This window comes from Ambystoma mexicanum, chromosome 2p, assembly GCF_040938575.1.
Source record: "Ambystoma mexicanum isolate Mex_15411 chromosome 2p, UKY_AmexF1_1, whole genome shotgun sequence".
In the NCBI taxonomy this organism is placed as follows: domain Eukaryota; kingdom Metazoa; phylum Chordata; class Amphibia; order Caudata; family Ambystomatidae; genus Ambystoma; species Ambystoma mexicanum.
This window is the reverse complement of record NC_090923.1, coordinates 90,380,624-90,405,173: the sequence shown is the minus strand read 5'-3', so window position 1 is coordinate 90,405,173 and position 24,550 is coordinate 90,380,624. Positions and strand designations below refer to the sequence as shown.

General features: G+C 43.9%; 1 protein-coding gene across 2 annotated transcripts in view; it reads left to right on the top strand.

Annotated features, from left to right (window-relative positions):
• Nucleotides 1-24,550, top strand: part of LOC138566244 (rab GDP dissociation inhibitor alpha-like) — a 398,413-nt gene that overhangs the window by 225,254 nt on the left and 148,609 nt on the right. For both annotated transcript variants that reach the window (XM_069643321.1, XM_069643322.1), the window contains exon 2: nucleotides 6,449-6,556. In XM_069643321.1, the coding sequence (XP_069499422.1) occupies nucleotides 6,449-6,556 (108 nt within the window). The remainder of the gene's footprint in view (nucleotides 1-6,448; nucleotides 6,557-24,550) is intronic.

Genomic DNA, 24,550 nt, shown 5'->3' with positions numbered 1-24,550 from the left:
AGAGTTTTGGCCAAGTTTGGGAAGTTAAAAGTTTTAAAATGTATGGTTATGTCGCTGCGAATGGTCCTACACTTCGAGGTACATGTATAGCTGGGGATGATTGGGATAAATACCAATGGCATGCACTGCACCCACAGGCAATGGCTTGAAAATTAAGTTGCTATCCTGAAATGTACGGGGACTTAACCCGAGTAAAGCCAGGAAAGTGGGAACATATGTTGCTAGACACCATCCCCACATACTGATGCTCCAAGAAACGCATGCACTCAAAAAAGTAAACACAGATTTTCTAGCAAATTGGGGCCCACTCCGTTACTACACTACCTACTCCACGCAGGCCAGAGGGGTCCTCACACTTGTTCATCAGTCACTGGGATTCTGATACTTAGATAGCAAGGTGGACACGTTGGGACGGTATACACTTGTTTGGGGTAGCGTGGCTGGTCAGCCAGTTATTCTGGTAAACACCCACGGACCCAATATATATGTCCCCAAATTTTACCTCACTGTGTTGGACCTAATGACCCCACTGAATGAGGCTATCGTGATGTGGGGAGGGGACTTCAGCACAATCCTTGACACTAACCTTGATAGGTTATCTGTCACTCCCCGAGCACCCACTAAAATGGCCACCACCATACAGCAGATATTATATTACTACAGCTACCATTAATTGATGTCTGAGGACGCTTCATCCAATAGACAGACAATACACTTACTACTCAACAGTGCATGACTCTGAATCACGCACCGATTACTGGCTCCTCACAGCATCTTTCACGAACGCATTGGTGAGTTGTGACATACACCCAAGCACACTGTCAGATCACTCCATGGTCTCGCTGTTGATTGAACTACAAGATGTCCCTCCACCTGCCAGAAGATGGAGGATGCCTACAGCTATCCTCAGAAACCCTACTGTAACAGATTCCCTTCGGGTAGAAATTAAGGAATTTTTCACTACCAATGAGGGCTCTGTTAACAGCCACGCAAAATTATGGGAAACCTTCAAGGTCTGGGTGCGGGGTATCCTTATGTCCAAAACCACCGGGCAACTTAAATCCATATGGCGGGACCTAACACAAGTGGAAGCACGATTGCGAGAACTAGAGCTGAAATACAGTAGCACACATAGCAAAGACACACTGGTAGAAATTAATCAATTGTTGAATGACTTCCATAGACTAGCCGCCAGGGAAATACAGTACATGGTCACCCAGTGAGGGTGCACAGATATGGGGAGGGCAATAAAGCTGGTAGAACTCTGGCCAACATGTTAAAAGCTGAATACTATCAAAATCCCATCGCTAGTATTCAAACAACGAATGGCACGATGATCACGAAAGAGAGTTAGATAAATGAAGAATTCACACGATTCTACACAGCTCTATTCGAACAGAGATGAAAAATCCACACAGGAGGCAACTGAATATTTAAATGCATTAGATCTCCCGAAACTCCCTCCCATAGCCCAATTGGCTTTGGAACAACCAATTACCTGTGAGGAAAAGGTAGATGCAATAAAATCCCTAACATCTAGTAGAGCCCCCGGGTCTGATGGTCTAGGCATGGAAATGTACAAGGAATACCATGTCGAAATAACCCCTGTATTGTTAAATGTCTGGGAGGAAGCGATGGGGCAGAGTGTGCTCCCAGAATCTATGCGGGAAGCCGTCATAACCGTATTGTTGAAACCACGGCATCCACCCCATGATGTATCTTCATATAGACCCCTGTCCTTGAATAACTCTGACACAAAGATCTTTGCCAACGTCCTCGCGACCCGGCTTCTCCCAAATATACCCAGTCTGGTGCACCTGGACCAATGTGGCTTTATACCACCTTGATCCGCTGCTCTAAACCTTTGGAGACTGTTTGGGGTCATGGCACAGATTGACCCTGAGGCTAAAGCTGTAGTGGCCTCGCTAGATGCCGAAAAAGCTTTTGATTCAATGTCATGGGAGTACCTGTTTGCAGTGCTTAGATGTTTTGGAATGAGCTCCTACTTTATAAGCTGTGTCCGGCTCCTGTACACCAACCCAGGTGCCAAGATCCTCATTAACTGCACCCTTTCTAAGATGTTCTTGCTTGGCAGGGGTACCAGACAGGGTTGCCCCTTTTCCCCTATACTTTTTGCATTAACAGTTGAGCCAATGGATGTATTATTTGTGCGGAGGAATCACAGTCATAGGGGTATCAGAATGACAGGCCCACCTCAATCCATATCGCTATACGCGGACGACGCGCTTCTTTATATCCGGGACCCCGAAGTGAACCTAGATCCCATTATGGTGGATATTCACGAGTTTGCAAGATATTCTGGGTACAGAATTAATAATTGTAAGTCAGACTGTTCTGACTTACACCGGCAACCGTATGCCTAGCTAATGCAAATGGACTTCAGTGGTCACCCGTCTGGATTCGGTACGTGAGCATTATTATATCTAAGGAGAGACAAACATTGTTTACAGATAATCACGAGAACCTTCTACAGTCACTAGTCATGAAACTACAGATATGGGCCAAATTACCTATCTCAATGTACGGTCGGATTGCACTCCTAAAAATGGTAATCCTCCCCAAGCTCCTATATCTTTTTGGCAATATCCCTCTCTGACCTGGTAGGGCATTCTTTACGAGACTCCAATCCGCAGCCACATCGTTCATATGGATCGGATGTGCAGCCAGGATGAAATGGGAGAAGCTGGTCGAGCCATATAATACCGGTGGCATAGCCGCGCAGGATTTTGAACTTTACTATCTGATGCACAAGCTCCATTCACCAAACACTAGTATGACCCAAAGGACACTGCAACACATATTCCGATAGAGCAATATGCTGCTTCCCCCACTGATCTCCGTTCCGTCTTGTTTAGCAAGCGCCGCAAAGACCCCTGCAGATACTACCCCGTTAGTGTCACTGTGTCATGCCTGTGCCACTGGCGCACACATTGGCAACCATCATGGACTATTTGGAACTCATTTATCTTCATAATACTCTTTGAACAACCCCAATTCACACTTTGGTCCTTAATTTCCATTTGCACGAATTTGGTACTTTCTTATTTAATTCATCTAACTACATTTACCATAATGCACCTTGCTACAGTTATCATTTCCTGGCTATTCCCATTCATCAGTATTGGAACCACAATCCCCATAAACCCTAGCGATCAGTGCTGCTTCCACCTTCTCAGGACCAGAGAGGGAGGAGGCAGATTACCTTCAGGTGTGTTTCTCCAGGTGCTGCCAATTAGCCTGCCTCAGTACAGGGCAGAGCTGTATTGAAGCAGCTGCCTGCAGGAGCACAGTCTCTTGCATTAGGAGTTCTCCCAGCCCCTTTTTGCCTTGAGCCACGATTTGTATGCTGTTCCTGTTGCCATATTATCCTGCTTCTTATCCAGTGCCTTGCTGCCCTGCTCCTCTGGGCTCCCTGCCTTGCAGCCTGCTACACTCCTCTGCCTTCAGCCCTGGTCCTCTGTGCTCCCTGCCTCGCTGCCCTGCTCCTCTGGGCTTGCTCCTTGCTGCCCTGCTCCTCTGGGCTCTCTGTCCGCAGCCTACTACAGCTCTAGGTCCTGCTCCTCTGGACTCCCTGCCTTGCAGCCTACTACAGTCTTCTGCAGTCCAGAACAGTTTTCCTGCACCTTGTGCCATCCGTTACTCCAGCCCTGCTTCCTTGTTTGCAGCCCCCTGTTTCCTGGTTACTGCTCCCTTGCTCTCTTCCTTGTTTGCAACCCCTGTTCCTGACCCGTGTCCTTCTCTTCCTTGAGTCTTCTGTCCTCCCCTTAGGTTATTCATTTCAGTTATACTGTTTCCTTCATTTCCTTCTGCTAGCTTTCTCTTGTCTTTCCAGCCCTGAGTTACTGTTCTACTATTCCGTGTACAGTTTCCAGTCTCCTTTCCCTACAGTTAGATACTAGGTTTCTGCCCTTCCTTTCTTCCGGATTCTGTTCTGAACTTGTTCTCTTTGACTTCCTTTTCCCTGGATATTTCTGTTCTTGTCTTCACTTGTGTATTATGTAAATCCTTTGAACAGAGTGTGACTGTTGGTTTCCGGCAGGCAACCTCTGCCCCTTCCCTTGTCACGTTTTCAGTGTTGTACTTCATGTCATTGTTTGGTTCCTGCTGGACCCGTACAGGCTTCAGTTTTGTGAAGTACTGTTACCTTGTTCGTGCCTTAGGGTTCAGGTACAGACACCCACTGCTGTTGTTCCCAGCCATGAGCATACAGAGTGGGCCCCTGTAATAGCAATCTGTGCAGAAGGCTGGAGTTTCTACAGGTCCGTGGAACACTTTCACATTTCTACATACACCCCAAGAGGGAATCCAGTTTGTTTGTAACTTTGTATTCCCTGCCCCTTTTTGTTCACAGCTACTATTAACTATTCCTCTTTTCTGTTGAGCTTCCTGCTGTGTGTGCTTATCTGTCACCTTACATCAGCACAGCCCCCCAAAACCTACCTGGGTGCCCTGTGCCACTCTTGACAGAGTGCCATCCTTGACACACTGTCCATGCCTGGTCCATCATCTTCAAAAGGCTCCCAATAGAGACACCCTATAACTCTGAAGCCCCGCTATGGAATTTCCCCAGCATTTCCCCCACATTTGACGAAGCCCTTCAGAAAACATGGGACCCGGACAAACGGTTGAAGATGCGTAACATGTATCCCGACGGCACATTTGTGACCCTAGAGGACTTTGTTGGCACTTTGGGTGGAGGCTTGCTAAAATCACTTCAATATTATCGAATGAGGGCCATTGTTCCCAGATGAAACGCCTTCCCATGAGTGTGTGCGAGTGGTGTCCTCAGTGTCTGGAACAGGGATGGGTGTATCTAAACTTTACACCCTAATACAGACACACTCCCCAACCCTGAACACCAGTAAGACAACCTGGGAAGCAGACATGAGGAGCACAATCAGCGAAGAAATATTGTATAAATACTGCCAATTGTCTAAATCTGTGTCGTTGAACGCTAGTCTTTGCTTAATCCAATTCAAGATCCTTAATCAACTGCACTATACTCAACTTAAAATGGCCAAGTTCACCAAAAACTGCTCTGGAAAGTGCCATAAATGTGGAAACCCATGTGCTAACTCTTTTCATATGTACTGGGTATGCCCCTTAGTGGCTGAGGTCATTGGTGCAATAACGCAGATCCCGATCTGCTTTACCCCTCAGAAGTACCTGTTCGGGGACATTGGTAAAGTGGTGAGAAAATGTATATTACAATGTTGGAAAGCCTCACATCGACCTCGGATTGATAATTTTCTTCGCAAACTGACTTTTGGGAAGGAATATGAGGAACAATTTGTGTTAACAATGGCCGCAACAAATCGACCTAAAGACATTTGGGCCCCTTTCAGAATGTATTTATGTGATATGATATCTGATGACGACTTTTCTTCTGTAACATCACCATGATTGTTTAAACCTAGATGTGCTGTATCATCGAAGTTATATCATCCTATCGTATTTGCATTGAACTGTTTGTAAGTGACATGACCATCAATAAATAAAGTTTAAAAAAAGAAGAACTTCATCACTAGGTCCCAGTCCACCACAAAGCCCTGATGGTTCCCCTGTATGGAGTAGGTTACCCATTCCATGGATGCCAATTGCCATATTTTGCTGATCCATTCATGTTCCTTTGGAGGGTCTTTCAACTTCCATTTCTGGGTGATTCTCAGGGCCCCTGAGAGCATTAGAGGGTAGTTCTTCAAGTGTTCCTCCAAAGCCCAATATAGCTTCGCCACCGTGGCCTTTGACTCCAGTCATTTCCTCGACTGCAACAACTATCGTATCCTAGTACCCATTTCTTCACAGTTAGGCCATGTAACGTTGGCAAATCGTCGAAATAGATCACACATCAACATTGTATTTAGACTACTAATTCACAACTCTAAAAACCTTTGCCATATTTGTCATGCAAACTTCTTTTCTTGTCTCTGTAATGGATAAGTCTCTGCATCCTCAACACTTTTTGCAAGTCCAGCATCCTTTATGACACATCTGGTGTTTCCTCACTTTTCCATTTCCTTAGAATAGTTTCTTTTTTACAGAATTCGAAGCCGTGAAAAACCAAGAGCGTTGTGGGACAGAGAGATCCTCTACCAGATCCTCCTCCCCAAGAATAATACTTGTGTAATCATAGTCTTCATCTAGCAACAGAACCTTGTTTGTTCTTGATGTACCCTCTCTCCAATAGGGCCAGAAGCTGTTGCATTCCCAGATCATGTGCTCAAAAGTACCCACATTATGTTTACACCTCCAACAGGCCTCCGATTGAATCAACCCTCATGCAAACAGTTTTTACGGAGTCCAGAAGACTTTGTTGAAGATTTTGATTCGTCTACTTCTTTCACCCAGATTCAATGATGTTCATTCCATGTGATTTTATGACTCGATGGTAAAAATATTGAATGTTCTTTTTGTGTGATGTTCCCAGGAATGTGTGCTCTCGGGACTCATGTCGGTGAACGGGAAGAAGGTCCTGCACTTAGACCATAACCCTTACTACGGCGGAGAGATCGCGTCCATCACGCCTCTCGAGGAGGTGAGCCGTTATTTATTCGTCGCATCTCACCCAATAAAAGCAGTTCCATTTCATGACACATGCAGGGTTAGGAAAAGGCAGGATCAGTGGTAAATAATGCATCAACAATGCAAGCAGATATGTTTCTGTAACATTTGGTGGGAAAGGATACGAGCCGTACAAACAAAGAAAAGTGTTCCATGTGATAATGTTGCTTGCAAAAAGGTCTATTTCCAGACCCCTAAAACACTTTCCCCAAATATTGTAGGAGGGGTATAGGTTTATATCATGAATTCCAATCCTGGAATATTTGGGGAAAGTGTTTCATTTTACTGAGGGTATCCTGTGCGCCTGTATGTGCTTCTAAGGCTTACTATTGCACACTCATTGCACATTGCATTGTCTTCTAAAGACCAGCCCTGACTCACACTCACTTAATTCTACTTTGTTTTTTAGTTTAAGTACTGCAGGACAAGTCCTACAAGTGAAAAACGATTTACACTATTAATGTGTGTACATGCAAAAAAGTGGCTAGTAATAAAAAAAATCTTTAGTGAATATGTTGAAATGTTTTGATTTATGTTCATGTTTAGCACATTTCTAAACACAGTTTGATCTCAAAATAAATAAATATTGTTGACGTTCATAAGCAAAAGCATGATTTTATAAAGGTGACTCTTCTTTCAATTGCAAGGCAGTCATGGGGTTGAAATATTACCATTATACTCAATGCTTTAGACGCAGGTGTACAAGTTTACCGCAATAAGATTTTCCGTTATCTTTCTAATCGTAATCTTCTTGGAATCTGGGTTACTATAAATTCAAGCGACACACACATAACTCCAGTCGTGAGATGATCCATCAATCTGTGGATCGCCTTCTGCCTAACACTGAGCTGCACCAAAATCTCTCAAATAAGTCTACAACCAAGCGCAAGAACAGGACAAATATCCGCCATCTTTTGGTTGAACATACTTTGCTTTTAAAGAGGCTGGTTAAACTGCTCAATTTCTCTGAATCCACTACTGCCTGGTATGCTTTGTTTCTTGGCCCCAGAAGGGCTAGATTTGCCATGGGTGGCTTCCAGGCTCTCCCAGAATCTCTCTCATGTGGAGTCCCAAAAGGCGCCTGCCTCTTGCCAACTCTGTTTAATGTATATACGCACCCCCTGTTCAACTTGCTGGATACCGTCAGCATGCCATATACCAACTACGCCTGCAGACCGCCATCTAATGGTACAAACTAGCATGGAAGCGAAACAGTTGACAACTGTCATATTCAGACAAATTTTACTCTTGTTCTAATAATGTATTATTAACTCTCATTCCATGCTAATATTCTCTAAAATCGGTCCTTTTCAGTGTCCAACCGAACCCTCATTTCCCGTAAGCCTCCCCCCCCACCCTCCACCGCCCTCTACCCTGTTACAGTGCAGCAATAACATATATTTCTCTGTGTCAGTACAGATTCACTTTAACCTCTGACCTTTTCGGATGGGACAGTCACCATGCCCTCCCTTGCCTCACCTAACCCCGGTCTCTACCCACTCAGCACCCCTTGGTAGGGATTTTATTCTCCTTAACTTTGACCCAACGACATATTTTCCCTCCGATGTTATAAAGCTGTACTAATGTATGAGCTTTATGTCAGGGACTGGCGTTGTAGGGGCCCATTTAATTACTGACCACCCCGTGATTGACCACCAGCTAGGTAGCAATCTGAATTCTAATCATGTGTTGAAAACATAGTTTTTCAAAATATCTTCATGTAAAGCATGACGGATGCATTATGAATTGAAAACAAACTTGTTTTTCAATGTTTTTATGTAAAACATGATGGATACATTAGTGCAGATATTTTGAATTTCTTTTCAGCAGTGAACGTTCATTTTATTCGTGGAAATCCCAGCATTGCGAGCCGACAAGGGGCTCTTGCTGGTGGCCGTGTGCTTCCTGGAGGAGGCGTGGCCAGCCCGACACACGTGATTCATCACGTGACCTTTCCAACTACAAAGGCCAGAGTGGAACACCCTCGCGGCGTTAAGCACGGTAGGGGTAAAGGCCGACGACTGTTACGCGACTGTTAGGCGCTGGAGGTGCGAAATACCGGTTGGGAGACTGCAGAGGCCTTCCTCTTTGAACCCCCGGATACTCCTGTGTTCCACGGGAGCCTCACAGAGCATTGAGTGGGTGCTGTCTTTACACAGGTGAGAGAGCACAATAGTGTATAATACACTACCACTTCATATTTGACTGCTTACAGTGAGGAATAGTACTGATAAAGGGCAAATGTAGCAAAATGGCTAAACAAAAGCCTGTCATAGCCCGGTACGATTTGCGTAAAGGCAACGCTGGGAAAACGGATACACTTCCATCTAAAAGTTCTAAGAAGGACAAACAAAATGGAGCAGATGGTGCTCCAGAGAAAGGCACGATCCCGGCTATGTTTGGGAAAAATAGCACCAAAGTAACTTCTTTTACTGACAAATCGACAAGTGATGATTGCAATTCAGCACCCCCATCCCCACATAACAACAGTGAGGCTGTTGATTCTACTAATTTTAATGACATTGATAATAACTCACTTCTCGACCTGTGTCTGTCAATCCAAAAATCAATGGCCTCTTTCAACAAACCTCTTACCCCTCGAAAGGATACCCCAATAGTGGTAGAAGCACACGTCTTGAAAGAGGCTCGAAATGATCAACAGAGATCCTTGGTCCCACTTAGCCTTAAACAAACAGGCAATTCTACCTCAAACCTGTCTGGCATCCATTCCATCCACCCTACCCCCATTTCACCCGTAGTACCAACTGCAGGGCGATTATCGGCTTCCCCAAATCTTTATATTGACACTGAAGAATTGGAGCATACCGATAGAGGACCGAGCAATGTCACAGTGAGTTTAAATAATGCAGCAATCGCTGAATTACAAGCTTCAATGGCTTCTGTCCAATTTTCCCTGAAAATCATATTAAAGCTGTGTGGAAGGATCCATACCAATTCTATAATCCAGCTAGGGCTCCCTAACCCTATTGAAAATATGGATCAAATACCGCAAATATTGCCGACACTGAAGGGGGACTGGGACCAAGTGGCCCCGCGTGAAGCGGATAACTTGGTGGAACCTAAGGAAATCGCTGTAAAAGCACCTTTAACTAAAAAACAACATCGACAACTAAGACGAGAGGCCGCAAAAAAATGTGGTGGTTGAGATAGCCTCCCCCTTACCAGCCACTAATGCTCCTGTTGCTCGATCCAAAAAAGCAAAAAAAAGGGGCCGGAAAACAAAGAAGCGTGCGAAAAAGGGTGCAGGAACCTTAACGAGCTGGATTATTCCGGACATACCACAGGAAGTTACCAGCACGATCCTGGAAGATCCAGAATCTGATCTCTCAACTAATTCGACTGATGATTCTTCAAAATGCTCTAACCTATCTGGGAACGTGAGAATCGAGGAAGATGAACAGCATGATTCCATGGAGGTCACGGATATTGACGACCCCAATGCAAGGAAAATCTGCATTATTAAAAACTTACATCAGAAGAAAAGGGACAAGTGGCTGACAAGATCTGTGGTCTTGACAAAACTACATCTGATCCCACAGTTACGTGTTATACGCTCTGAAGATTTTTCTTTTGTGGAACCACTCACAGTATGTAACCCTAATGTTACAGCCCTCCATTGTTGTGTCATGGCATCGGCCAAACTGATTCGAACTCACAAAAAAAGCCTTATGCGGGTTGGGATAGAGGTGGATGCCAGTAAAGAGAAGGAAGACCCCCACCTCCCAAGAGGCGATCATGTTCCATCCAAGGATAAGGGCGGCAGACCTGCCCAACCATTGGGGAAGAAAGTTCAGATGACGGACATACAAAACACTTTGAAATGGTTGGCTGACTCACTACCAATGGTCCTACAACAACCATGAGATTACTCCTTACTAAGATGGAATACTCACGGGTCACCAACATTTTCTTACTGATAAGGGATCACTGGCACTCATTAACAGCCACCCTATTATTTTGTTACAAGAGTCTTGGCTGTTGCAGCCTACGGCCATGGATGGTTACTCTATCTATCACCCCCTGGCTAAGAAAGGAACAAGGGGGCGCCCCTATGAGGGTTTAGCTATTGGTGTGTCAAATAAAATTAAAAGTAAAATGATTCCAGTTCAGAGCAGTCATATATGTGTTGCAGCCATGTCCCTTAGAATAAAAGATGCCTGGGAAGAAATACTGTTAATAAACATATATAACCCCCCGGGGGCAAAGCATAGAGACCACATACAAGATGCCTTACATGATCTTCTGAGTAATTGGAGGTTAACAAATGATAAATATTTTGTCATTGTTGCTGGGGATTTAAATTGCCGGATAAATTGTGGGGGGGGCACTACCAATAACCGGAATCTAGCCAGTAACAGCCTCTGGAAACAGGTACACACCGATAATGAGGGGGAATGCTGGAGGGGCTTCTTCGACTGCTGGGACCTTGAAATAATCAATGGCAGAACAAGAAGTGATAGACTTGCAAAATTCACTTGGAAGAATGGGAGAAGTGGGAGCACCCTCGATTATATCTTTACAAGTGCTGAGATTGCAACTATTGTTGATGATATGGTGGTGAGGCAATGTGAATGGAGTGATCACGATCCCCTGATATTAAATATGGGGTCTTGCTCTCCGAGGGAGGCAATGGTCAACTTAGGCGAGCTTACAATTAACCACTCTTTAAATCGCATATCCTGGTTGGCAAAAAATGTGCTGAAGGCATCTAAGGCATCGGGTGATTGGGGGTTCGAACAGTTTAAGCTATTCACGCAGATGTCACTTGAACAAATAGAAGGATGGATTAGCAATTTCTCTGGTTTGCACGGTTCCTGCAAAATGCGGTCGATGGTAGGAAAGGTGCCGCAAGAGGCAATCTATGACCGTACTATCAGAGACAGGAAACGTAAGCTCAGAGGTGATATTCGTGCTATCAGAAAGGGCCTACACCCTACAGATGTCAAAGCCATCAAAATAAGAAAGCTGAAGGCTGCTTATCAAAAATGGCTAAAAATACATAAAAGACATAGGAAATTGGAGAGATGGCAGCTCACGGTTAGATCTTTATGTAATAAGAACTCTCGCAAAATTTGGTCCATATTAGGGGAGGTGAAAGGGAAGAAGACCATTAATATGGTGAATCCTATTAGCTGTGATAAATGGATTTCCCATCTGGAAAAGCGAAACGTGGGGATCAGCAATAAGATCTACTCTCCCACTTTTTCAAAACCCCCTTTCCCCCCCTTTCACATCTCTATTGAAGACCTACAATGTAGAATTAAGGAACTAAACACCTCACGAGCCCCAGGACCTAATGGCCTCTCGAATGTGGTGATGAGAAACAACCCTTCCTTCTGGGCCAATCTACTTAAAATTTTGTTTGACAAAATTATGTATGAGGGTCGTATTCCAACATCTTGGCAGGCGGCCATCATCATACCAGTTTTCAAAAAAGGTAGCAGGACCGAACCAGAGAACTATCGGCTGTTATCTATGTTGGATTGTTCCAGGAAGATGTTTGCTGCTCTCATTCTCAATGAACTACAAAAATGGACTGAGGGGGCAGGTATCTTGGACCAATTTCAATGTGGTTTCAGGGCTGGCTATTCCACCTCACATAATCTATTTATTATGAATGCACTAAGGAATAAGGCCCTGGTACACGCTAATCCACCACTATATGCACTTTATGTAGATTTCAGGGCTGCCTTTGATTCGGTAAATCGTTCCCTTTTATGGGAAAAATGTAGGAAACTGGGGTGCCCTGAGCCTCTGCTATATTACCTCGAGCTATTACACACTAACAATACTGTACAAGTTAGGCTGGATAATCAGGGTGCGGCGACTAAACCCATCTCTCTGATGCGAGGGGTAAAACAGGGATGCGTGACAGCCCCCACCCTATATAACCTATTTGTGTCTGACGTGCCTAAATGTTTTTTGGGGATTAACAACTGCCCCCAAAAATAGGCTCCTACCATTGTCCCATACTGGCTTATGCGGATGACCTGGTGATACTAGATCACACTTTTAGTGGAATACTAAGGTCTACAAACCAGTTATGGCGATATGCAGAATCCAATGAACTTATCATTAATCACAGCAAACCCAAACTGGTATTATATACTGCAGGAAGGGTTGCCAGGCCTCGTATGATGGTGGGCCCGATTGAAATTGAATACACCTCCATGTACAAATACCTAGGTGTGGAGTTTGACAATAAAGGAAATTACTATACGTGTATTCAGGAACGTAGAACAAAAGCTGCCCAACTTACAGCATTAATATATAAATTTACATGTGAGCAGTGTGGTTTCTCAATCTGGGCTGCACGCCAGTTATATATGCAATGCTTGGCTCCTATGTTTACGTACGGATTAGAGTCCCTGATTAATATGAATCTAGGATGGCTACAACTCGTGGAGGGTAAGTTTTGGAGAAAAGTTCTCAGCCTCCCCCAATGCATCCCTATGGCCATGATTAGGCTAGAGTTAGGTATCTCCTCCCTCAAGGCTATGGTTCTGAGGAAAAGGATGGAATTTTACATCAGGCTTAACAACAAACCTACAAATAGGCTTCTCATGACCATCAAAGAGGACACTATGGCGGGTAGACAGGTAAAACTAGAAACCCAGACCAACACTCTGATTGAAGAAATCAGTTGGTCCCCGGAGTGGGGCAGGGAAAATGAACATCTGATTACCCGCATGCGTAGTCGCTTAAATTTGTGGGATTGGCAGAGTAATTTTACCCACCTCAGAAGCCTGAAAAGTTATAGTTTCATCACGTTTATACTCTATACCTATATGAAGCCACAACCATACCTAAATCTTTGCCCGTCGGAACAACTGAGGCGTTTCATACTACTCTTACACTTCAATCATTTACCTGTTTTGGCGGCCCGAGGCTCAGCGATGGTTTTGGCAGCTACAGAAAGGTATTGTAGGATATGTGAACTTTCGACTGAGCCGGAGACGGCATGTCACGTATTAACGAAATGTCGTAGGTTGAAAACAAAGTACAGGAAATATCTGAAGGAGTTCGTTCATAACATTGAATATGTCGAACATTCAGATTTTTGGAATCAGTGTGTTAATACCTTAAACCCCAAACTGCACCTAGCACTTTTTCAGGTGTGGCGTGAGGCCATCACTTATTTGAAAACAAGCACAAGGGTGGCCACCCAGACGTACAAAGGATTTTACCTTTAGCAACTGGTTGAACAACGTTAATATGGAAGATAACTAGCCACACCCCTGACAGGAGTATAAGGATGGCTTTATGTCTTGTATTAGGTTCTATTAAGGATTTGATTTATTTATCTTTCTCTGCCCTGATCGATTGATTTGTGGTGAACCTTATCATGTTTATAATGGTTTTATATATCATTGTATATTAAATATTTTTCTACATTTTAATTGTTTAATGTAATTATGTGTAAAGTTTTTTACATTTTGTACAAAACTGTATCACATTAATAAATAATAATAATAATTATGAATCTGCACCAGTCACCTTACAGGTGTTAGGATACCATGATGACATTTCAGAATTGAATTTTAATATGGAGTTTTCGATTCCTCTTATAATGTGTACTTTTACTTTCAAGATGGATAAAGTTTAAATGCTCTGACTGTTCATTGATTTAAAATTGATGAAGTTTAGATTGAATTGTGAAAGGTTTTAATAAACACAATAACGATGAAATAAATAAAATAATGTGTTGGAAAATGTAACGTAAAAGCCTTATTTGATGTGGCTTTTAGGTCCTCCCTACAATAGGATATTACTAATTTAAAACGATATTACTTATTTTTTTAGGACTGCATCCACCGGAAGCGTTCAAGTGTTTTATTAGAGGGGCTTGTATATCCAAGGAGCGGGGTCCTGCAGACTGGTCGGTCCACGCTGGACCCACATCAGGGTAGGCTCATAGATCTGGAAGGGGTAGCTAAGGACCCTAAAACTCTGGCAGATAACCAGTCCACACTACAACTACCTAGGGAAGCAGCCCAAAGTGAGTCTGCCAGGCAATACAGAGAAGGTCAGAGACTGGGGAGGATGCTGGCTTGGTTAACCTGTAACGATAAGCTCGGGCTTAGGCGCTTTACAAATACAATAAATAAATAAATAAATAAACAAATAAATAAGCTGAAAACCTTTAATCATTCAGTGCGGGACTCAACTCAAATGGTACTTTTGATCACTTAGTATCCGATACTATGCAGGTCTTTGTTCAGTACTATACCAAGCAGTATATGTCTGGACTTGGTACATCATCATGGCAGGTCGAGCAATATGTAAACCAGACTGACCTCTATTGGCTCTTCCATGAGGGGAGGGAAGCCTTGAATGGCATGATTACAACTCAGGAAATATGCACCCTCCAGGAAATCACTAGGTTAAGACCAGCTGACTTTTGTAAGGCTTATGCTGCTAGCCCTTCCCCTTCATAGGAGTGTCCGCTGCTTGTTAAGGCTAACAAGGACCCTATGGAGTGTGCAGCATAAAGGCCAATTTCCCTCATTAATACAGATGCTGAACCCAGACCTGCTGGTAGTCGTGTCCCTCCTAGATGCGGAGAAGGCCTCTGATTCTATTGAATGGCATTCTTACTGACGGTTCTCCAGATGATGGGAGTGGGCTCCTTCTTATCTCTCTCGTCAGGCTGCTCCAGTGGCAGGTCCCGGGAGTGGCCTGGGATGGCACGTGCTACCTCTGGAATCTGATTGGCTACTCCTGGTGCCACCCCATTATTCTAAACTATGATCATCATATGTGTTTGTGCACTCATACTTCATGCCACCCCTGCATAAGTCAGTACCCCATTGAGTCACCCCAGTGTAAAGAGTCTGGACACGCCGCTGTACCCCTTACATTCTCGATGCCTGTAACCACGTGCACGAGTGCGGGGGTTTTACCGGAACGCATTAGAGAGGCAGGAATGACACTTCTAGTTAATGCCAGCAAAGACCCTCTGGAGTGTGCAGCATATAGGCCGACTTCCCTCATTAACACAGATAGCAACATTCCCACTAAAATATTGGCTAATAGGCTTGCCCCGTTCGCATCCAAATGCATGCTGTTTGACGAATCTGGATTAGTTCCTGCCACACTTATGGTCTGAGGCTGCTCTTTGGACTGATCCATATGCTGAACCCAGACCCACTGCTAGTCGTGTCCCTCCTAGATGCGGAGAAGGCCTTTGATTCTGTTGAATGGCATTCTAACTGAGTTTCTCCAGATGATGGGAGTGGGCTCCTTCTTATCTCTCTCGTCAGTCTGCTCCAGTGGCATGTCCAGGGAGTGGCCTGGGATGGCATGTGCTACCCCTGGAATCTGATTGGCCACCCCATGTGCCACCCCATTATCCTAAACTATGATCATTATGTGTGTGTGTGTGTGCGCTCGTACTTCATGCCACCCCTACATATGTCAGTGCCCCACTTGGGCCACCCCAGTCCAAAGAGTCTGTAGACACCACTGGGCTGCTCTACAATCAGCCAACATTGTCAAAGAAAAGACGATTATAAATTGGCAGCTGTCAAACAGGTTTCCGCTTGTCGGCAAGGACACAAAAAAGGGGTGTCCCCTTACCCCTTCATAGTTTACCCTTGCCATTGAACCACTGGTTGCCTTATTGAGGGAGAGACATATTCACAGAGGGGTACAGCTATACTCTCACAAATTATTTTTCTCTTTTGCTGATGACATGACATTGTTTGTCAAGAATCCCAGTATCAAACTTTGAACCAGTGATGGATGATATCCAGATGTTTGGAGTTTACTCTGGGCTTGTAAATGCAGATCAATCTATTCTGTTTTGTAAGTGACTTCAATAAAGCACTCCAACTAAGTCAATGCTCAGTATGGGATGCCCAATGAAAGCCCTTATTTATATATTGATGTCAAAGTTCTTTAAATCTGGATGATGAACCCTTATATAACGCCCCTCTCTTTGAATCCCCATGACCTCACTGAGCCAAGAAGTAGGTTTGTTTTGCAAATTAAAAGATTTATTTGAAGAATTAAACAATATATATATATCACACTTTTATGAATAAAATAATATTGGTATAGGACACTTATGAATATGAACGGTAATCAGCAATGGATAGTATTACAGTCTCAACAATCTCTTTAATCAGTAAAGAGTAGGAATAGGAAGGATACTGTATCGGAGAATACTTTATGTGATTCAAGGAAATGCAATGAGGTGAAAGAATGCAACACAGAAATAACTTGATATGATTTCAATCAAAAGATAATATGATCACTTTTTCCCGTGACTACTCACTTCCCCCACTTCCCCCACTATGCAATATGAAGAGATGGAAATGAGGGCACACAGGTTTCAGAAATACAATCAATAATGCAGTTCAATCCCAGTTCCCCCACAGCAAGCTTAGAGAAAACAGGTATGATTTTAAAACAGGCGAAATACTTTTGAATGTGATTGCAATGAATGGGAAAATATGCCAAAATGATTTTAATTCACTAAATGTGATTCAGGATAAGTGAGAGTTACTTTGGATTGGTACAGGTCAACACTAGAAATTATTCATGAATGATTATCAAATGGAAAACGAATCTCAGTAGTTGCAAACAAGAAACAGCTATTTTTACAAGTGGTGAAATGGAGCTAAATTGCAATTCGCAGCATTTTTTCCACGTGCGTAAATTGCGATTACGGAAAAACCATAATGAATTGTAATGTTGTTTTGGGTTTTCTGGAAAGCTTAGGATCTTAGCTTTAATATGACAGGTTCTAGGACGTGTGGTTCAAAAGTTACAGAGGTATTTGTGAAGGTAGATTTTGCAGAAAGAAAGTCAAGATTTCAAAATGACAGATCGTGCTTACAGATTTGAAATCAACAGGATGTACACAAGATTCTATAATGCTGTTCTGGACAGGTTGAAATGGATGGAAGAGGATTACTTTAAACTAAGAGCTTGGTTAAAGACAGTTCTAGACTAGATACTCACTCCTATGCTTTGGAATGGAATGCGCCTGGTCAAAGATCTGGTCAAGGGTTTGGCATCACTCGCCACCGGACGGTCTCAGGCACTGGGTTCTGCTCACAGCATGGCCTCTGGTCTGGGTCTGATGGGTTCTGGATACAGCACTGCTCTCTCAGGGTCTGGATCTTGGTTCTAGCACAGGGTTCTTAGTGAGAAGCAAAACAGCTCAGCCAGGCTGTTGGATTTTGAGATGCCCATTGGAAGGTTAGGGGTTAGAATCAGGTTTGCAAAAGATTCTGAGGCCTGCTGAAAAGAGTTCAGCTTTTGGGATTGGGCCTTTGCTTCAGGGTTCTAGAGCTTGCTTCTAGAGTCTGGTCTCTGGATCTATCTGGATTCTGGAGTCTTCTGGCAGAGTGCTTTGCAAGAAATCGATTGAAGAGTGGAAAGAGTGTCCCCTCTGGGTCTCAGCAGTCCCTATTTATGTGTTTCCAAAGGGGGTGGGTAGGCTGATTCTACAATGTCCAACCCTCTAAGGATTTGATAGGTTAGAGAATTCCCTGTCCCCTGACTGGAGAAAGGGTCAGCATGTCAGAATGAGTCAGAGTAATGCTGTGTTTATGGCTTAACTGAAATCCCTCCCCTTTGCTTTTACCTCGAAAATCAATGTTCCCCAAAAAACATATTTCCTAGATACACAAGTTGTTCATAATACATATACACATCACAGATTAATTAAGGCATGTCTCTGTTCAAGTCCCATGTTCCTACGAGCTTGGGTTCAGAAATGACAACATTTCGTGCTTTTGGTGGGTTTCCCAATATTCATTCTGCACCAAATTTGATACATGCATGCAGATCCTTTCTGGGCATATTGCTGTAAATTCTTATGTTCATAGCAAAAACACTGCAGCTGCAATATTAATAATTCCGGGGTTTGGTCTCAGAACATCACACGGCATCCAGCTTAGTCTTAAATTGTGAGTGAATTTTTCATTTTAACCGTCTCAAAGTTATACATTTTTGGCAGCTTGGTACACTTTGTTATAAGCAATTTTATAAAACATTACCGCCTTACTATGAGGTCCCTTTGCGGGTTGGGAAATTTAACGCTTGCTTTTTGCAGGCGTTAAAAACCAACCCGCAAAGGGGCCCAGGGAGCTAATTACGGTACCGCAATTTGCGTTGCCGTAATTAGCGCCTTCCCCATTCCCATTATGCCCTATGGGGCAAAAATGGGAATGGGGAAGGGCAATGGTGGAAGGGGGAATTACCGCCCCGCCAACCTTGGAAAGGGGGTAATTCCCCTTTCCACCAAGGCGGTGCCGGTATTTTACCGGCATGAACCATGGTGCTAATAGCGCCATGGTTCTCCGCCTACCGTGTAATGAGGCCCAGTATCTTTAAAATAGGGGATTTTGCTCTGAGAACATATGATTTTTGCTGACATTGTTTTTGTGTGGATTCTTGCAGTAGAGTAATGTGGAACACCCAACAAAGAGGTTGGATCTTTTTAGGTGGTTTGTGAGCTATGATTTTAGCACATTTTTGACAATCAAGAACACGGATTCCCAAACAGCTCTGTGTTTCTTTTGGCAATCAGCATTGCTATTTCCAAGTGGTTTCAGGCTACTTTGTGGGTAGACCAATGGTGGTTTTTGGCAGTGGTCTCCTGTGCTCACTAAGATAGGCAAAAGTGGATGGCAGCCTATTTTTCAGGTTTTCACTGCGCATTTTCTGTGGATTTCTGGCGAGCAGCATGCTTTCCAGTGGCCATTATGATGTTTCTTCTGCCAGCAATGCACAGTGATGTTGCAGGGCTTGGATGAGTGGGTTGATACATCCCACAGTTTCCCCTCACCAAATTCAAAAGCAAGCTTGGAATCTAGTGACACTCTTTAAAGACCAGATATCTTAGGATGGTGCTGTCTAGGAGCCCTGAGGTATTGTTTCAAGACAATTATGGGCAGGCATTGCAAAAGGCTAGAAACTCTGTTCTTCTGTGGAGAAAACGTCCGCTCTCCTGGTTCAGAAGTGTTTCGCTCATCAAGATGTCCTTGGTCCCTAGATTCCACAGTCTATTTCTGAATGTTCTACTAGTCCTTCCTCTTGCTTTCTTTAAGGCCCTGAAGGGCATGCTCTCAGAAATTCTATGGGCCGGAAAGCAAGTCAGAGTGTGATGGTATACGATGGCGGCCCTGCTTTTTCGGGGCGTTGTTCGACCAGATTTCGAAGGTTACTCTCTTTCAGCTGAAGCACAATTCCCTATCGTATTGGTATTTGCTTAACCCTGACTGTGTGTGTGTGCAAATTGAAAAGGCAATAGCGCCGCCTGCACTACTCAGAACCGTTAGCCTTAAAAGTATTGCAAATAAGCCCTCTGAGATGAATATGGTGGCATGCATATATATACATGTGTTGCCGACTTCCTGGTCCCCTTTCATCTTGCTTTACAGACTTCGACACATTGCTTTCACTCCTGCTACCTTGTCCATCAACTCTATTTCTCCTTGCAATCTTACCATGAGTCTCATTTCTTCCCCTTTCCTTGCCTTCTTATAACCTCTTTCAATTCTCACTCCTCTGGTACTTCTCTTCATTTAATTTTCTCTTCTGTTCCGTCTACCTCTACTGTTTCTTCATGTCCCTATTTTCCCTCTGATCACTTTCTCCTTTCTTTTCTTTTCTTACCCACCAAATCTCATGTCCCTATTAACTCAAATCAAACTTTCTTTCGTAGTAATCTTCAAACCTTTGATACTTCAGTTTTCATACCTTCCCTTATTTCCTCTCTTTCTTTTGCTAGCCTACCTATTGACTCTGTCTGCACTTTCTACTCTTAATACTGCTCTTCATTCCACTTTGGACTTGCTTCATCCTTCAGGTCCTTTCAGTCCCTCATCCAAGCCTCCTCAACCTTGGCTGACTATTGATCTCCGCTCCCTATGCTCCTCACTGGGGCTCGGAGAGCGTCTGTGGAAAAAAACCTGTTCCCTCACTGACCTCACTTTCCACAATTCGTATGACCTACAACTCTGCTCTTACTGCCGCTAAAATAACTGTACTTTTCTAATCTCACTGTGTCTAATTCTTTTCATCCTCAATGTCTTTTTTAACTACTCAGTGTTACTCTCTCTGTCTTCCCTCTCCTTGCCCCTCTATTTCTTCTTCACTTATTCCCTCTGACTTTGCAAATACCTTTATTTGTAAGATTGCACTCTTTTGTTCCTCATTTCAACTACTAGCAGCACACCTTCCTTCTCCAGTCCTCTCTCCCCCTCTCTCCTCATTTCGATCTATATCTGACTGCTACCTATCTTGTGTGTACTTACCATACTGCTTCTCCTCTTGATCCTATCCCATCTCCTCTTATTGCTATGCTATTCCCTTGTTTACTACCTTATCTGACCTTGCTAATTACTCTTTCTTTTTCTTCTGCTATTTTTTTTCGCCGACTTTAAGATTGCAGTTATACTCACACTTCTGAATAAAACTCTCCCTAGAAGCCTCTACACTTTCTAGCTACCATACTATCTCTCTGCTTCCTTACCTCTTGCAAATCTTGGAATGTGTGGTTTATACTCAAGTCACGGCTTATCTTGATCGCAAATCTCTTCTTCCTCCAACTTAATCAGCTTTTCATCCATTTCACTCTACTGAAATGGCTCTCCCTTCTCTGTCTCTAACTCTCTCGTATCTACTAAGCGCTCTAAATGTTCACCTATCCTTATGCTGTTTGATCTTTTAGTGACCTTTGATACTTTCGACCATTGGACTCTACTTTCCACTCTTCAGTCTCTTGGATTCTCTTGTACTGCTTGGTTTTGGTTCAGATCCTATCTGCCTGACAGGTCATTTTCTGTTGCTTAGGGTGGCTATAAATCCACTTCCTTTCCTCTTGCTCATGGTGTCCCCCTCAGTCCTGTGTCCTCTTCTTTTCTCACGCTACACATCTCCTCTGTCTTCTACCATCTCCTCTTTTGGGATGTCATCACACTTTTATGCAGATGACACCCAACTCTATATTTCCTTTTCTTCTTTCTGAGACACCCTTCACACTTCTATATCTGGTTATATTCTCTCAATTCAAGCCTGGGTGCACTTGTGCCTTTTACTCCTCAATGCTTCTAAGACAGAACATCCCTTTTTCCCTGCTTCTACTGTTCCTTCTCCAATTCCTCAACCTTCTATTAATGTTCTGCCTGTTTCCCTTTCCTTCTCATCTTCTCCCCATAACCCTGCATTCTCTTTGATTCTTCACTCTTCTTTACATCACATATCCCAAACACGTTTCGGTCCTATCGTTTTCAGCTCTTTAACATTCGGAAAGCTTGTCCCTTCCTCGCTTTCCATACCACTAAACTTTGTATCACCACTGTAGTCTTCTCACGTCTTGAGTATTGTTCCTGTCTTGTTATTGGTCTCTGTGCTTCACATCTTGCTCCCTTGTGCTCCATCTTTAATTTGGCAGTTCGCAATCTCTTCGGCATTCCCCCTCGCTCTTCCATTTCCTCTTCTCTTCATTCTCTTCATTGGCTATCTTTTGAATCCCGTCTGCAGTTTCGCTATCTTTGTTTTACTTTTAAATGTGTCCATGGGCTAGCCCCTGGTTACCTTTGCTCACTGGTTTCTTTGTATACCCCCTCTCGTTCCCTTTACTCCCAGCCTAGTTTCTTCTTGCTGTTCTCGATTCCATTCATTCTGTCGTTTTCTTGCTCCCAAGCTCTTAAATGCTTTACCACTTCATATTCAATCTATTACTTCCTACTCTCCGTTTAGCATGTACCTCAAAAATCATCTGCTAACCTCTTGGTCTTAACCTTTCTCTTTTTGGTTTGTACATAAGTATGCATACATTTGTGTACTGTTTTTATTCGTATGTGAGGCCTGTTGTGTCTTGTCTTTCCCTGCACCCTGCCCTGTTTTCATGGAATGCTAGGAGTGACTGACATGGAATGCTGTGTGTGAGAATGTTATCTTCTGGAAGACTCTGTGAATGTGCAGTTGAGAAGATGGGTTGATTGAGAGAGGATGCTGGTGGATGTCTGTCCTAGTAACTTACCTAATCTGGTCTAAATGTAGTCCTGTACCCTGTATTGGAGCTGGAACTCCATAAAGATGTTTCCTGTTCCTACACTAGTGTCAGTGTCGTGCTTGGCCAGGAACCCAACTTAACTTAATAAAATGCAAAAACAAATATACAATGCATGCAAACATTGGGATTGGGCAGGTTGGCTGATCTCTGAATCAATTCATGACGTTGTACAGATTCAAGGGCCTGGATGGTAAAAAGGCTTTGGACACTTGTATGTATCTTAGGATACAGAACTTGTTTATGGAAATATTTGATTAATTTCCGACACATCCACATACATCAGAGCTGCACCATGAAGTCATATGTGCGGGAGGGGCAGGTAGGTTAACTTCCAGAATCTATGCTAAGTCAATTGAGGTGGTACGTGGTATCCGAGAGTTAATGGAAATGTTCATCCCAACATCCAATCTCGGAACAGGTCTGGAAGTATAGTTGTGTACACACCAAATATGAAATGTTTGCACCAGATATACTACACCCCTGCTCAAGTACATCAATACTACCCCAGTTTGTGAAAGTTGTGCTGTAGATTCCGACACGTGTGGAGATTGGTGAGTTCTGGGTTCAAGTGTTTGAAGTTATTAATGGAACTTTTGGTAAACAAAAGGAAACCTCGCCAGTGACTCCTCTCTTGGGCTACATGAAAGCCATCCCGGTGTATGGCAGAAGGGAAATACCCCAAAAGACCGAAATTAAAAGACCGAATGGCATATTTGACCGAATTTAGTGTCATGAACTGTCGCCTGCGTCCCTTCTGGACCTCGTGGTCCCTGACCCATAGAGCACTGAATGCAGTAACCCTCCCAACATGGCCGTCGAATACGAAACACAGCTTGCCAGCCTTTGCACACCACACTCAGCGCACTACTAAACAGACACACCCCTGCGGCGCTGCGCGTCTCAACACTACTGCTCGCCGTAGCTGGACGTGTGCTGCCGGAGTTCGCTCTGGGCTAATTTCCTGATTTCTGTATCCCTGTTCCTTGATTCCTCCTCCTTTCCTTTCATCCCTCAAACCTTACCGAACTTTCCTGGATTTACGGCCGTGCTCGAGTCACGGCTTCCGTGCCTCCGCGTGCGGACATTGTTCCTTCCTGGTTCCGTCTTTGACAATCTGAACGAAGCGCGCTGGAATCCGAAGACCCACGCACGGGCTTATACAAATCCCGGACCGTGCGAAAGAAGTCACAAAAGAAGGTCGCAAGCAAGCAGGAAAAACAGGTGAGAAGGGGAGAGACTTGTGACATTTAGGCTGTACAAAATGTTCATACGACCAAAAATCTGATCAAATATGCCATTCGAACCCATTACAGCAAGCAAGGGGAACGGGCGTTGGGGCGGTGTCACAGCTCCTCCTCTTCGCTATAAAGGGGAAAGGGGGCTGCAGGGGTGTCCCCTGCGTAAATCAATTAAAAAATGTTTTTTAAGAAAAGGAAAGGACCCTGCGGCTCTGGTTCCCAAGCATAGAACCGGTGTCACAGGGAGTCAGGGCAGTCAGCGGCACCACCCAAGGAGGTGTGCCGCAATTAGGTAAGTGGGGGGTTAGAGGGTGTATTCCTAATGTATGGGTTGTTTGACCGTAACAAACAACCCAAATCCTGGCAGAAGACTTGCCGGTCTTACAATGTATCACCGGAACATGGGGAAAGGGCTTTGGCTTAGTGATATTTCGTACTGCTCGGATATGGAGGACATTTATAGAAACTCAACACCTTCTTTGTCAAGACCTAATGACTTTTGTGGCCGTTATCATAATTACCTGATTAAGAGGACTCCCAGGCATAGCCACGGGAGTGGTGAAAATGAACGTTTACCCTGAAGTTGGGGTGGTGATTGCCTACACAACGTCTGTGTACATTGCTCGTCACGAGCTCCGTGGACTGTATGCCCTGCTTACGGGCTTACTTCTCT